Source organism: Erythrolamprus reginae, chromosome 10, assembly GCF_031021105.1.
Source record: "Erythrolamprus reginae isolate rEryReg1 chromosome 10, rEryReg1.hap1, whole genome shotgun sequence".
Lineage (NCBI taxonomy): Eukaryota > Metazoa > Chordata > Lepidosauria > Squamata > Dipsadidae > Erythrolamprus > Erythrolamprus reginae.
In genome coordinates, this window is record NC_091959.1 from 5,112,308 (window position 1) to 5,127,736 (window position 15,429).

Here is a 15,429-nt window from a genome sequence, read left to right on the forward strand (position 1 = left end):
GGGCGGGCCATATAAATCCCAATAAACCCCTAAACCTACCCCTAAACCTATCCTCTCCTCTCCTCCCTCCTCCTCCTCCCTCTCCTCCTCCTCCTCCTCCTCTCCTCTCCTCCTCCTCCTCTCCTCCCCCTCTCTTCTCCTCTCCCCCTCCACTCTTCCTCCTCTCCTCCACTCCTTCCCCTCTCTCTCCTCTCCTCCTCTCCTCTCCTCCCTTCCCCTCCCTTCTACTCTCCTCTCCTCTCCTCCTCCTCTCTTCTCCTCTCCTCCTCTCCTTCTCTTCTCCTTCCCCTCTCTTCTCCTCCTCCACCTCCCTCCTCCTCCTCCTCCTCCTCTCCTCTCCTCACCTCTCTTCTCCTCTCCTCCTCTCCTTCTCTCTCCTCTCTCCTCCCTCTCTTATCCTCTCCTCTCCTCCTCTCTCCTCCTCCTCTCCTCCTCCTCTCCTCTCCTCCTCCTCCTCTCCTCCCCCTCTCTCTCCTCTCCTCTCCTCTCTCTCTTCCTCCTCTCCTCCTCTCCTTCTCTTCTCCTTCTCTCCTTCCCCTCTCTTATCCTCTCCTCTCCTCCTCCTCTCCTCCTCCTCCTCTCTCCTTCTCTTCTCCTTCCCCTCTCTTCTCCTCTCCTCCTCCTCCCTCTCCTCCTCCTCCTCTCCTCTCCTCCTCCTCTCTTCTCCTCTCCTCCTCTCCTTCTCTTCTCCTTCTCTCCTTCCCCTCTCTTATCCTCTCCTCTCCTCCTCCTCTCCTCTCCTCCTCCTCTCCTGTCCTCCTCCTCCTCTCCTCCCCCTCTCTTCTCCTCTCCTCCTCTCTTCCTCCTCTCCTCCTCTCTTCCTCCTCTCCTCCTCTCCTTCCCCTCTCTTATCCTCTCCTCCTCTCCTCTCCTCCCTTCCCCTCCCTTCTCCTCTCCAGTCCTCCCCCATCCTTCCCTCCTTTTTTATCTCCCTCCCTTTTCTTCTCCTCTCCCGTCCCCTCCTCTCTACTCCCTTTCCCCCTCTCCTCTCCACTCCTCTCTCTCCCCTCTTCCCTTCCCTCCCTTCCCCTTTCCTCTCCTCTCCTACCCCCTCCCCTTCTCTTCACTTCTCTCCCCTCCCTTTTCCTTTCCTCTTCTCCCATCTCCTTTCCCTTCCTCTCCCCTCCTCCCCTCCCTCCTTTCCTTCTCTCGTGCTTTCTCTTCCTTTCCACCACTCAGGGTTATGCAGCCACATCCCTTCTCTAACAAAGTGCCTACATGAACAAACTAAATCTCCGCCCAGGAAGTCGCCAGAGGTCTCTGGTCATCTTCTGGCTTTTGCCCTCTTGGGCAGAGAAGGAAACCGCACCTGCTCTGAACTCCGCCAGGCTGCAACAACTTACCCAGGTGTTTTTGCAGAAGGCCGGATCCATAAATGCAATCAAGGCTTTCAGCATGGCCAGGTTCTTCTGCACCCCAACATTTATGATGCAGCTGTTCTCCTGGCGAGGGGAGCGATTGGAGGGAAGGGAGCTCCGTCAAGGGAGGCAAAGACCTTGGACCCCCCAACCAAGGCAAAGGGGCTCACAATGGCAGCCAGAGCGAAGGGACGACCGCTCACCGTTTTTTGTAGGAAAAACTGGAAGAGCCAATAGATCTCGTGCTCTTTTTCGACAAGCAGCCTGAGAGAAGAAGCATTTCGTGGAAACCTTGTTGGTATTCTGCAAGACATACAGAGAGAAGGGGGCAGGCAGGGAGGAGAGGGAGAGAGAGAAAGAGGGAGGGAGAAGGGAAGGAGAAGGAAGGAGAAGAGAGAGAGAAGGGTGGAGGGAAGGAGAGAGAAGGAGAGAAAAATGATGAGGAAGGGGGGAGAAGAGAGAGAGAGAAGGATGGAGGGAAGGAGAGAGAAGGAGGGGTGAGAGAAAGGGAGGAGGAAGGAAGGAGAAGAGAAAGAGAGAGAAAGGTGGAGGGGAAAGAGGGAGGAGGAGGGAGGGAGGGGGGAGGGGGGGGGGAGGTGGAGTGTAGGGCGGGGTTGAGTGAGGAGGAGGGGGAGGGAGAGAGGAAGGGAGAAGAGAGAGAAGGAGGAGAAGAGAGAGAGAGAGAAGGTGGGAGAGAGAAGGGAGGAGGCAAGTGGGGAAGAGAGAAAAGGAGGGACAGAGATATGAAGGAAGGAGGAAGGGAGGGGGAAGAGAGAGAAGGAAGGAGAGAGAGAGGAAGGAGGGAGAGAGAAGGGAGGAGGAAGAGGGGAAGAGAGAGAGAAGGGAGGAGGAGGAGAGAGAAGGAGGGTGGGAGAGAGAAGGAAGGAGAAAGAGAAGGGAGGAGGAAGAGGGGAAGAGAAAGAGAAGGGAGGAGGAAGGGAGGAGAAGAGAGAGAGAAGGAGAAAGAGAGAGAGAGGGAGAACAGAGAGGGAGAGAGAGAGGAAAGTAATTGAGAAACCTGTTTTCTGAAGAATCTAGATCTTTGAAACTTCGAACTGACATCTCATTATTTCCACGAGCTTTGGAAGTTCTTTTTCCTCAGAGATATCTCCTGAATTAATTTGACCCTTGCTCTTCCCTCAGTGGAAACACCCCCAAATTTCCTTTCCCCCAGGGACTGTTAAGTTAGAGGCATCTGCAGAAAAGCCTGACTATTTGGAAAATTCACCGTTCTGGGAATATCTCAAAGTTCTCCGTTTGGTAGGATAGTGCCTCTCTCTCCTAAGGCCTTTTAACATTGTGGGGGCATCGATTTTGTGAAACCAACTGGAAATGGAATCACAACAGAAGTTTATAGGAAATGATACCGAGATGGCTGGGTAGATGATAGAAAATCCACTTATTGTTGCAGAAATAGACAAGCCTGGTTTGAAATGTCTACATGAGGGACTCTGCAGAAAACGTACCCGACTAAGCATGATTGGCCAATGGTCTGAGCCCCCAGGAGACAAATTCTCATGAACCAAAAACAGTAGAAAAACGGGATTAGAAAACAGGAAGCTGACAATGCAATTACAGGATAAAGAGGACACAGACTTCTATAAAATTTGGGAGAATTGGTATAAATGGTTGGAACCCAGGAAAAAAAAATGTATACAATATTATATAGACACAATGGGTGATGAAAGATAATATGGATAGGGAGAAAATTAAAGTTTAAGACCATAATAGACTTACAACAGAGATATGTAATGTTCTTATACATATATAAACTTTTTTCTTTTTTCCCTTTTTCAATATATGTTGGTCTTGTATATCTGTGTATTTTGTATTTGTATGTTCAAATTCAGTAGAAATTATTTTTTTTTAAAGAAAACAGGATGCTTTTAATTAAAGGTGTAATTGTTCTAGAAAGCTTCAATAGCTTTGGACAAAAAAATTCTTTCTCTCTCTCTTCCTCCCCTTCGCTCTATTTCTTTCTCCCTCCCTCTTTCTCTCCCTTCCTTCCTCTTTCTCTCTCTGTCACTCCATCCCTCTTTCTTTTTCATTCCCTTCGCTTCCTCTCTTTTTTTGCTCTCTTTCTCTCTCCCCTCCCTACTTCCCTCTATGTCTTTGTCTCTCTCTCCTTCCCTCCCTCTCTTTCTCTCTCTTGCTTTCTCTCTCTTGCTCTCTCTCTCTTGCTCTCTCTCTTTCTTTCTCTTGTTCTCTTTCTCTCTCTCTTACTTTCTTTCTCTCTCTCTTGTTCTCTTTCTCTCTCTCTTGCTTTCTTTCTCTCTCTCTCTTGCTTTCTTTCTCTCTTGCTTTCTCTCTCTCTTGCTTTCTCTCTCTCTGAGCTTCGCGGCACGCCTGACCATGTCTCGCAGCACACTAGTGTGCCGCGGCACCCTGGTTGAAAAACACTGGTCTAGAAGACCTCCAAGGTCCCTTCCCACTCTGTTGTTCTATTCTACCCTAAGCTTGCAATGAATGGGGCTGGTTTAGATGTACGAAAGAGAGGAATTTAAGCCGTTGATGGATAAAGCAGATTTTGGAACAATAACCAGAGGGTGATTTATTTACAGAGACTATGCTCCACATAGAGGCCTAGACTCCATCCTGTCAGGGGGGAAAAGCTAACACAGCCTGTGGACATGCGCCAGCAAAGACAGAAGGAGAAAGAAATGACCTCAGATTAGCTATTTTTCAAAGGGAGACAGAGAGTAAATCCTTAACACTCTAGGTCGGTGTTTTTTTCAAGCTGAGCAACTTTAAGATTTCAATGTTTCAGATGAAGTTGAGAGGTCTATTCAATTCAAGGCTTCCCAGAATCTCCAGTCACCTCCTGTGGTTTGGTAATGGGATTCTGGCAGCCCACGAGGGACGCAACCATTCTGTCTTTGGATCAAAACCAATTTTGGAGGATCCCAAGGGGGATCCTGCAGGGGGGAGTATGAACGGATTTCCAGAGGGGGAAAAAATTGCAGATGACAGGAACCATTAGCACCACTCGGGTGACCCGGAGGGACCTAGATAAACGTGCAAGTGGCCTCAATGACTCTCTAAAAGGATGCAAATGACCAGCTGTCTGCAAGGAATAGAATAGGAATAGAATAGAAGAGTTCCCTTCTAACTCTGCTATTCTGTTCTGTTCCCTTCCATTCCGTTCCCTTCCATTCCATATTTCTGTTCTGTTCTGTTCCGTTCCGTTCCATTGTGTTCCGTTCTGTTCCGTTCTACTCTACTCTACTCCATTCTTTATTCTATTCTGTTCTGTTCCGTTCTGTTCTGTTCCATTGCATTGCATTCCATTCCATTCCATTCTACTCTTTATTCTATTCCATTCCATTCCATTCCATTCCACTCTCTATTCTATTCTATTCTATTCTATTCTGTTCCGTTCCGTTCCGTTCCATTTCCATTCCATTCCACTCTCTATTCCATTCCATTCCACTCTCTATTCTATTCCATTCCATTCCATTCCGTTCCATTCCATTCCACTCTCTATTCTATTCTATTCTATTCCATTCCGTTCCATTCCATTCCACTCTCTATTCTATTCTATTCTATTCTATTCTATTCCATTCCATTCCATCCCATTCCACTCTCTATTCTATTCTATTCTGTTCTGTTCTGTTCTATTCCATCTCATCCCATTCTCCTCTTACCAGAATTCACGTTGCAGACATAATTCAGCAGGAGAATCTTCTCCAGTTGCTTCTTATCAACCAGGGGGTTGCCCTGGGCATCTTTGATGTAAAGCCGTTGAACATCAGACTCTGCGGAGAGATGAAAGGCGGATCAGGAGGGGTTGCCGGGAAGCCATCCGAGTGTCAGGAGGACGAGGCCTACTACTAGATCCCTTCCTCCCCTCTTTGCCAATTTTCTCCAAGCCAGAACTTGGCGTTCATCCTAGCTGTAATGATTTATGCTCCGGTTGATGCTGGAAGGTCACGAAATATGTTCAGCCGCTGACTGTATCTAAACATCTGATGTTCCTTTGACATCCCTTCCTTCATGCAAAACCCGGCGAAAAAGGCCCCTTTGATCTGCAGAGCTTTCTGCTCTCCATATTCCAAGGATAAAATATCTCCTTATGCCTTATAAACATTCCAAGGTTTTCTTTTTTAAAAATATATATTTATTAAGTTTTTCCATTTTTTTTAAAAAAAGTACATGATCATATTTACAGATGAATCTACATCATATATACATTCCTATCAATATTGTCCTTTAATTGCTTTTAAATGTCTTAATATTTTATTTCAATGCTTCTTTTAAGTTTCTTTTTTTTGTCCATTGGTACCATTTTGCCCCAGGTTTCATAATAATCCGATTCTTTTCGATTATTAAGCTCCATTGTCCATCTCTGCACATCTCTGCACAGTCGTATATTTTGATGATTTCATTGTCTTCAGGTATTTGCGGATTTTTCCAGTTCTGTGCAAATACAATCCTTGCAGCTGTTGTAATAAGCAAGCTTAAATATTTTACATTTTTCTTTTTTTATATATACCAAAGGTTTTTTTTAATTTTTCTCCACATTCAACATACCATTTCATATACCCTCAATATATCTTAATATACACACAGTATATTATTATTCATGTATAATAAACTAGATCACATTCCAGGTTTTGCTTTATATTATTTCATCTGTATCCAAATTTCTTCTCGTCACTTTGTTCTTTATATCCCGTGCGGCTATTCCGCCTCTACTACCTACTTTCTTACTCCCTCTCCCTCTTTCTACTACTGTTCCCTTCTTTCATGAATCTTGACAAATGTATTTTATTTTATGTACACTGAGAGCATATGCACCAGAGACAAATTCCTTGTGTGTGCAATCACATTTGAGCCAATAAAGAATTCGACTTTCGGTGCATGTATTGTATTTTTAAAAAAAAAATTATTTATCTATCTATCTATCTATCTATCTATCTATCTATCTATCTATCTATCTATCTAATTATTTTGTCCAATACACAATACATATTGAATTGGATAGACATGAAGTATTATATATAAAGAAAAGATATAAAAGTAGAGGAGAAGATATATGAAAGGAAGAAAAGATATATGATATATGAGATAAGGAGAGACAATTGGACAGGGGACGAAAGGCAGGCTAGTGCACTTATGCACGCCCCTTACTGACCTTTTAGGAACCTGGAGAGGTCAATCATGGATAGTCTAAGGGAGAAATGTTGGGGATTGAGTCCAGTAATGAGTTCCACGCTTCGACAACTCGATTGCTAAAGTCATATTTTTTACAGCCAAGCTTGGAGCGATTAATATTAAGTTTGAATTTGTTGCGTGCTCTTGTGTTGTTGCGGTTGAAGCTGAAGTAGTCATTGACAGGCAGGACGTTGCAGCATATGATTTTGTGGGGCAATACTTAGATTGTGTTTTAGGCATCGTAGTTTTAAGCTTTCTAGACCTAGGATTGATAATCTGCTTTCGTAGGGCATTCTGTTTTGAGTGGAGGAGTGAAGGGCTCTTCTGGTGAAGTATCTTTAGACATTTTCTAGGGTGTTGATGTCCGAGATGTGGTATGGGGTTCCAGACAAATGAACTGTATTCAAGGATTGGTCTGGCAAAAGTTTTGTAGGCTCTGGTGACTAGTGTGAGATTGCCGGAGCAGAAGCTGCGTAGGATCAGGTTAACAACTCTAGAAGCCTTTTTGGCGATATTGTTGCAGGGGGGCTTTAGCACTTAGGTCATTTGATATTAGTATTCCAAGGTCTTTTACTGAGTGGGAGTTGGCTGTGAGATTTTGTTTATTCAGTTTATATATGAAGTTTGGATTCTTTTTGCCGATGTGGAGGGGTAGAACATTTGCTGGTTGATATTTGAAGTTGCCAGGTGTTAGACCAATGTGAGACAAAGTCGAGGTCTTTTTGGAGAGTAGATGTGTTGTCCGTGGTGTTGAATAGTTTTATATTGTCGGCGAAAAGAACACAGTTGCTTGTGATATGATCGCAGAGGTCATTGATGAAGAGGATGAAACAAGTAGGACCTAGTATTTGTGTTACCTCCTCCTGGGTTCTTTTCTGCAGCAGGTTGAGGAACCTCAATGCCTCCTCTTTTTCTCAAACTTCTTCTCATTCCTTTCTATCCGGTTTCTCCCCCCTTTCCCCTTGTTGACTTATTTATGTGGACGGTGAAGTCAGAAGCAGACACTGATTTATTTACAGGCACCTTCACCTACCCCACCTTCAGATCCCTTGGCATCGCTCCATCCAGGTTATACTTTTAAAAAAAATCGGTATGATGGAGAAGGAAGGAAGGAGAAGAGAGGGAGGGAGGAAGCAAGAAGAAAGAAAGAAAGAGAAAGGAAGGAAGGATGGAAGAAAGAAGAGGGATGGAGGGAGGAAGGAAGGAGGAAGAAAAAAGAAAGAAAAAAGGGGTGAAGAGAAGGAAGGAAGGAGAAGGGAAGGAGGAAGAAAAAAGAAAGAAAGAAAAAAGAGGGGTGGAGAGAAGGAAGGAAGGAGGAGAGGAAGGAGGAAGAAAATAGAAAGAAAGAAAAAAGGGGTGGAGAGAAGGAAGGAAGGAGAAGAGAGGAAGGAGGAAGAAAAAAGAAGAAAGAAAAAAGAGGGGTGGAGAGAGGAAGGAAGGAGAAGAGAGGAAGGAGGAAGAAAATAGAAAAGGAAAAAGGGGGTGGAGAGAAGGAAGGAAGGAGAAGAAGAGAGGAACGAGGAAGAAGAAAGAAAGAAAGAAAGAAAGAAAGAAAGGGGGATGGAGTAAAGGAGAGAAGGAAGTGAGGAAGGAAGGAAGGAAGGAAGGAAGAAAGGAAAGGAGGGAGGGAATAATAATAATAATAATAATAATTTATTAGATTTGTATGCTGCCCCTCTCCGAAGACTCGGGGGAAAAAGGGAAGGGAGGGAGGGAGGAAGGAAGGGGGGAGGAGGGAGAGAGGGAGGGAGGGAGGAAAGGAAAGAAGGAAGGAAGGACGGAGGGAAGGAAGGAAGGAAGAAAGGAAGAATCAAACAACAATAACAGACTCTCAAAATCCAGCCAGGAGACCCCAGAAATAAACCCCTCCTCAGAAGTAAGAGCAAGCGCTTACTCCTCCTACAGTGCCCCTTGAATTCCGCCTCTCTATTGCTCTTGGGAGAGCGACTGAAGAGCTCATTGGCACCTCTTAATTTACTAACCCCTCTCAAAGTTAAAACAGCCCCTCACCGAAGGCTGGAATTGATTGTTAGGAGGAAGTAAAATAATCACGAAAAGGAACCCAAACAGCAGGGCAATTTAAAAGCCAGGCAAATATTTCAACCTCCGAGTGGAGACGTTGAGAGATAACTAAATCCCCAAGCGGGTTGGAAACGTGTGAGGCCGGAAAGCGTGCTACTTCCCCCCGTCCCTCCTCTCCATAAAAGTAGGAAAATGATTTCTTTCGATTCCAATTCTGGGCAAGGGAAGGGGCAATAAAGGGGAAGGGGCATTTCCTCAGTATGTGACCTGCTTAAAGAATCCTCCAGCGAGAGAGAATATCTATTATATCTGAAGGGGCTTGGCCTGCCTCCCATCTCCGTTGTAAATCTTCCCTGGGTCTGCCTCGCCTTGATTTATGTCCGTTTCATTGATCTGTAGCCTTAATTTTGCTGTATCGTTTCATATTCTTATTGTTAGACAGCTGGGAGAAGACAGAAAAGGAGATCTGAATAAAATTATAATAATCCATCATGGCTCTCCTGTCCAATGTGAGAAGATGGATTCTTAGGTGTTTTTTACATTGGGCTCTTTCAAAATGACATCTTTTCTTCTTCTTCTTCTTCTTCTTCTTCTTCTTCTTCTTCTTCTTCTTCTTCTTCTTCTTCTTCTTCTTCTTCTTCTTCTTCTTCCTTTTCCTCCTCCTCCCTCCCTCCTCCTCTTCTTCTTCTTCTTCTTCTTCTTCCTTCTCCTCCTCCTCCTCCTCCCCTCCTCCTCATCTTCTCCTTCTCCTCCTCCTCCTTCTCCTCCATCTCCTCCTCTTCGTCTTTCAGCCAAATAACATTTTCTCACGTTGCTTCTGATCTTTCCCCACAACTAACCTCAGATTGTGTCCCCTTGTTCTTGGGTTCACTTTCCTATTAAAAACACTTCCCTCCTGAACCTTATTTAACCCATTAACATATTTAAATGTTTCGATCCTGTCCCCCCTTTCCTGTCTGTCCTCCAGACTAGACAGATGGAGTTCATGAAGACCTTCCACCATTCTTGTAGCCCGTCTTTGGACCCCTTCAATTTGATCCATCTTTTTTTGTAGGTGAAGTCTCCAGAACTGAACACAGTATTCCAAATGGGTCTCACCAGCGCTCTATATAAGGGGATCACAATCTCCCTCTTCCTGCTTGTTCTACCTCTAGCTATTCTACTGTGTGTGTTTGCATCCAAGCATTCTACTTCTGTTTGTATCCTTCTCCTAAAGTCTTTTTTGGATACCTACGTATAACATTCTGGACTTCCGTGAAATCTCGGTGCTCCGTCACCAGCAGGGGTTCGATCTTGGTGTACATGTTGCACAAGGATTCATAGCTTTTCCTGCAGAAGGGAAGGAAGCCATAGATGACCAGACAGAATAAACCAATGAGATAGACGTGAAAACTCAGAAGAACATCTCGGTTTCTTCAGCCCTGACTCTGCCCAACGATGAATATGAGACAAGTATCAGAATTCCTAGCCTCCATGCTGGATCCCCGTAGAGTAGATGCCGAGAGGTGGAGCTCTCACCTTACAATCAGGAGGCTGGGGGGTTCAATCCTATGTAGTGGCAGTGACGGCTGCCAAACTTTTTACTGCCATACTGCGGATGTGGCTTATTTTGTAAGTGTGGCTTGATGGCCATGTGACCAGGTAGGAGTGGCTCCACAATCATGTGACCAGAGGGTGGCTTGAAGTTCATGTGACTGGCTGGGAGTGGCTTACCGACCAAGATAAGTTTTCAAATAGGTGCTTGGGCTCTTTTTCAGTGGATTAAGCCCCATTATTTGAATAGCCACAAAAAGGGACAAAGGATAGACAGCGCTATTTGTTGAGGAGCACAGGAACACTTTTAAGGTTTTGTACTTGAACCTACAAGGTTCGGTATGATAACAGATTGGGCAAGTAGCTCAATTTTCTTTCATTGCTATAAAAGTTCAATTGATTGGATTGTCTGAGTAATATATAGGGGTTTTAGCTGTAGTTTTTTTTTAATGTATTCAGATTTGTTTCGTATGCTTTGTTTCTATATTGCATATTCTATATGGCATTGGACCAGAATACCTCCAGGACCGTCTGCTTCTGCATGGAATCCCAGCGGCCGATAAGGTCCCACAGAGTTGGCCTTCTCTGGGTCCCGTTGACTAAAACAATGTCATCAGGCGGGCCCCAGGGGAAGAGCCTTCTCTGTGGCGGCCCCGGCACTCTGGAATCAACTCCCCCCCAGAGATCAGAACTGCCCCCACCCTCCTTGTCTTTCGTAAATTGCTTAAGACCCACCTATATCACTAGGCATGGGGGAATTGAGACATCTCCCCCAGGCTTATATAGTTTTAGGTATGGTATGCTTGTGTTGTATGGTTTTTAAATGTTTAGATCCTTTCTTTTAAATATTAGATTTGTTACATTGCACATTGTTTTATTATTGTTGTGAGCTGCTCCGAGTCTGCGGAGAGGGGTGGCATACAAATCTAATATATTATTATTATTATTATTATTATTATTATTATTATTATTATTATTATAATATTTATTCTAAGGGCGGCATATAAATGTAATAAATTAATAATAATATTAATAATATTAATATTAGTATTAATAATAATAATAATAATAATAATAATAATAATGTCAATACAACTCAGCAAACAAAATCCAGCATAGTGATCTCGTTTGCTGAGTTGTATTGACATACTACTAAACAGAAGTACTACTACTACTACTACTACTACTACTACTACTACTGGATCTGAAAGTGGCGGATCTGCATAAAATGAGCACTGCCCACACCAGGGCTTAATTTACACACCGTCTCATGCTGTCGGTTGTGAGCCTTTCATCGTAGGAACTCTTCCAGGGATAGTAGCCGGTGAGGAACTTCCAAGCTTCGGATCTCACAGAAGGATCCAACCCCTACAGCAAAGACAACATATGAAAAAAATTATTTGACCTTCTCTTCCTTTGAGGGATCTATGCTCAGTTTCTCTGACCCGGTTCCTTCCAGAGATGTAGGGACTACATTGCCCAGAATTCCACTTTGGTCCATTCAGGCCAGGGGCGGGTTTCCTTTTACCTTTTCCTATCAGTGGGCATCACGACATTTCTCAGCTGCTCGCCTGCTACATTTGCACATATGTCCCCTTGTGTGATTTTACTTCCGTGCATGTTTAGAGGGATGATTTTACTTCTGAGCATGCTCAGAGAGTTGAAAAACCACCAAAAATTACAAAAAATATGTGGCGGCGCACATATGTTCGGTCTTACATGGCAAACTGACCATCAATTAACCTCCAATTAAGTCTCAGACACAAAGTTTCGAAATGAAAGAGTCTATTTATGATACGTTTCGTTGAGAAGCACAAATTAGAACCAAGGAATGTATTTCCACTGCCAAAGTTCAAGCGGGAGGCAGAGCTGATAAGGTAGATTCCCAAACAAATGGTTTCAAAGCCAAGAATATACTCACAGGATTCTTTAACCCTATAATTGTCCAGAAACCACAGCAAAGTTTGTTTGAACAGGCAAAAACTCTTCACATGTTCTCTTCCTTTAAAGGATCAAATGTTGGTTTTCCGCAAAGGGAGCCTCCCAACTCCTTCTCCTTATATACACCCTGGGAGTCTAGACTGTGCACAGCTGTGCTCAAGTCCTCCTCCTGAGCCTGCATAACTGCTCCTGTCTCCCCCGCATCCTTCTCACTCTGGCAACCAGGATAGGATCCCTCACTTCCACTTCCTTATCAGACCCAGGCAAAGCCCCAGTTGGGGGTTCTGTAGTCTCTGAAGGCTCCTCACACCCAATCTCTCCTCCTCCTCCCTATCTGACTCCTCTGAAAGCCACACATGCCCAGACGAACCCGGTTCATCTGGCTCAAACTCTGGTTATCAGAGGACCTGGCTGTGATCCAACCACAACAGCACGGACCACCAGAAACAGCACCAGAGCCATTGTGCCAAATTTGGATCATCGGCGGGCCATTACCGGAGCTCCCGCACCAGACGTCATCGGTAAAAACCCACCCCCATTGCAGGCTTCCAATGTTGAGAATTATCCTCAGGATTCTGGGAGTTTTGACAAGCCTGGAAGAAGCCCATGTTTGGGAAGGTGACAATTTTGGGAAGGTGGCGAGGGGGGCGTTTGCCCAGGTTCGCCTGGTGCACCAGTTGCGGCCCTATTTGGACCGGGACTCACTGCTCACAGTCACTCATGCCCTCATCACCTCGAGGTTCGACTACTGTAATGCTCTCTACATGGGGCTACCTTTGAAAAGTGTTCGGAAACTTCAGATCATGCAGAATGCAGCTGCGAGAGCAGTCATGGGCCTACCTAGGTATGCCCATGTTTCACCAACACTCCGCAGTCTGCATTGGTTGCCGATCAACTTCCGGTCACAATTCAAAGTGTTGGTTATGACCTTTAAAGCCCTTCATGGCACTGGACCAGAATATCTCCGAGACCGCCCTGCTGCCGCACGAATCCCAGCGACCGATTAGGTCCCACAGAGTGGGCCTTCTCTGGGTCCCGTCAACTAAACAATGTCGGTTGGTGGGCCCCAGGGGAAGAGCCTTCTCTGTGGCGGTCCTGGCCCTCTGGAACCAACTCCCCCCGGAGACTAGAACCGCCCTACTCTCCTTGCCTTCCGTAAGCTCCTTAAGACCCACCTGTGTCGTCAGGCATGGGGGAACTGAGACATCTCCCCCGGGCATATACAATTTATGAATGGTATGTCTGGATGTTTGTTTGTTTAGAAAATGGGTTTTTAAAATATTTTTAAACAGTAATTTAGATTTGTCGTAAATTGTTTTTCACTTTGTTGTGAGCCGCCCCCGAGTCTGCGGAGAGGGGCGGCATACAAATCTAAATAATAAATAAATAAATAAATAAATAAATAAATAAAATTTGCTCAAAACCAGCCTGACCAAAATATCTGGCTTGATTGAAAACCTTCAAAGGATTCTTGGAGGAAGACAGCAGCCATCGCAAACGTCATGCTTTCTCAAAAAAAAAAAAAATGGCATTCTAAGTGCCAAAGCATAATTAAACTTCAGGAAACAATCAAACCACTTATGCCAGGAAAAACAGCAGCCAGCTTAAAAGACTGGCAAATGGAATGCCTCCTTCTTGAGTGCTAAGGGCACTTGCTGGTAGAGGGGTTCCATCATAGAGAACATGGATGTGGAAGAACTTGGCCATTTTAATGTTTTCTTTTTTAAAAATAAAACAAAATGACTCCAGGATTGAAATAAACTTTTTTTTTGGGGGGGGGGGGGGGGTGTTTAGCTAAATTTATCCAGATTATGACGGCGTAGAGCAGGGGTCTCCAAACCTGGCTACTTTAGGACTTGTGGAGTGGTGCAGTGGTTAGATTGCAGTCCTGCAGGCTACTTCTGCTGATCACTGGCTGCCAGATTGAATCTCAGTAGGCTCAAGGTTGATTCAGCCTTCCATCCATCCGAGGTGGGTAAAATGAGGACCTAGATTGCTTGGGGCAATCTGCTGATTCTGTAAACCACTTAGAGAGGGTTGTAAATAGTGATGGGCGAACCCCAACGGTGTTCGGTTTCGGCAAGTTCGGCCGAATTTTATGCAAAATTTGGCCGAACCCGAACCGAACCCGACCTCGAACCCAAACGGGGAATCCCTCCCCCTGAAGAGATTCCAGGGGCGGAGCCTCGACATCACCAGAAGGTTGCTAAGGACGCCAAGGTGATCACTTCCCTGGATTCCATGGAATCCAGGAAGTGATCACCTTGGCATCCTTAGCAACCTTCCCGGTGACATCAAAGCTCCTCCCCTGGAATCTCTTCATGGGAGGGATTCCCCAGCTCCTTCAAAGGGAGGTCTTCATGTAAAAATAAACATTGTTATTTTTACGAAAAAGGACACCGCAGCGGCGCTGCAAGCAAAGGGCGGTCCTTTCATGTAAAAATAAACATGTTTATTTTTACATGAAGACCTCCCTTTGAAGGAGCTGGGGAATCCCTCCCACGAAGAGATTCTGGGGACAGAGCTTTGACGTCACCAGAAGGTTGCTAAGGACGCCAAGGTGATCACTTCCTGGATTCCATGGGATCCAGGAAATGATCACCTTGGCGTCCCTTAGCAACCTGCTGGTGACGTCAAAGCTCCGAATGCCAAACATGACCCCGAACTTTGCCCGAACTTTGGAAAAATTTCGTGTTCGTGTTCGGCATACCGAACACCGCAAAATTCGGTACGGACCCGAATTGTGCGGGTTCAGTTCGCCCATCACTAGTTGTAAACACCATGAAGCAGTATATAAATCTAAATGCTATCACTGAATGCTAATTTCCCCAGCCAGCCAATTTACACCTTGTTGTGATTCCGTCTGAGGCCCCTCAGGGAACGGCTGATCCTCTGCCGGCTTCCTGCTCAGAGGGGGAGGATGAGGAACAGGAGGTTCAGGCAGACGGGGGAGGAGGAATCTCAGGCTGAGGGAGAGGGAGGACAGCCAGAGTCCCCCGAGAGTGAGCTCTCCCCAGCAAGCAGCCTGGATTCCTTAGATGAAAATGCGCAAGCAATAATCGATCTCCGGGCAGAGAAGAGCAACACAACGAAGGGGACAATTAGCCAGGTACTTTCAGCACTAAAGAGGCAACAGCTGGGTTTGGGTGTGGTGCTCTCTGGAAAGGGCTGGAAAAGGCCAGACCCACCCTTCCTGGCTTGTGGAGTATTATCTTTGGGAGTCCTGGGACCTGGCTGTGATCTTTGGCGTCTTGGAATTCTGGTTTGTGACTTTGAATACTGAAACCTTGGGGGGACAAAGGTGTGGGTCTTATTCTCTACAGTGGTGGGTGTGCCAGCAAGAAGTCTGCTGTATTGTCTGGCCATCAGGACTCTGCTGTGAAGTCTCATAGCCTGCCTGTTGGGAAGAACAGGTTTTTCT

The 15,429-nt window shown here is 45.4% G+C and overlaps 1 protein-coding gene across 1 annotated transcript in view; it reads right to left on the bottom strand.

Moving 5' to 3' along the window:
• The window catches only part of TBC1D21 (TBC1 domain family member 21), a 104,463-nt gene that overhangs the window by 13,863 nt on the left and 75,171 nt on the right, over positions 1 to 15,429 (bottom strand). Inside the window, exons 3-5 of the mRNA XM_070762769.1 lie at positions 11,332 to 11,435; positions 9,769 to 9,863; positions 5,003 to 5,113 (exon numbers count right to left, since the gene is read on the bottom strand). Of these exons, the coding sequence (XP_070618870.1) occupies positions 5,003 to 5,113; positions 9,769 to 9,863; positions 11,332 to 11,435 (310 nt within the window). The remainder of the gene's footprint in view (positions 1 to 5,002; positions 5,114 to 9,768; positions 9,864 to 11,331; positions 11,436 to 15,429) is intronic.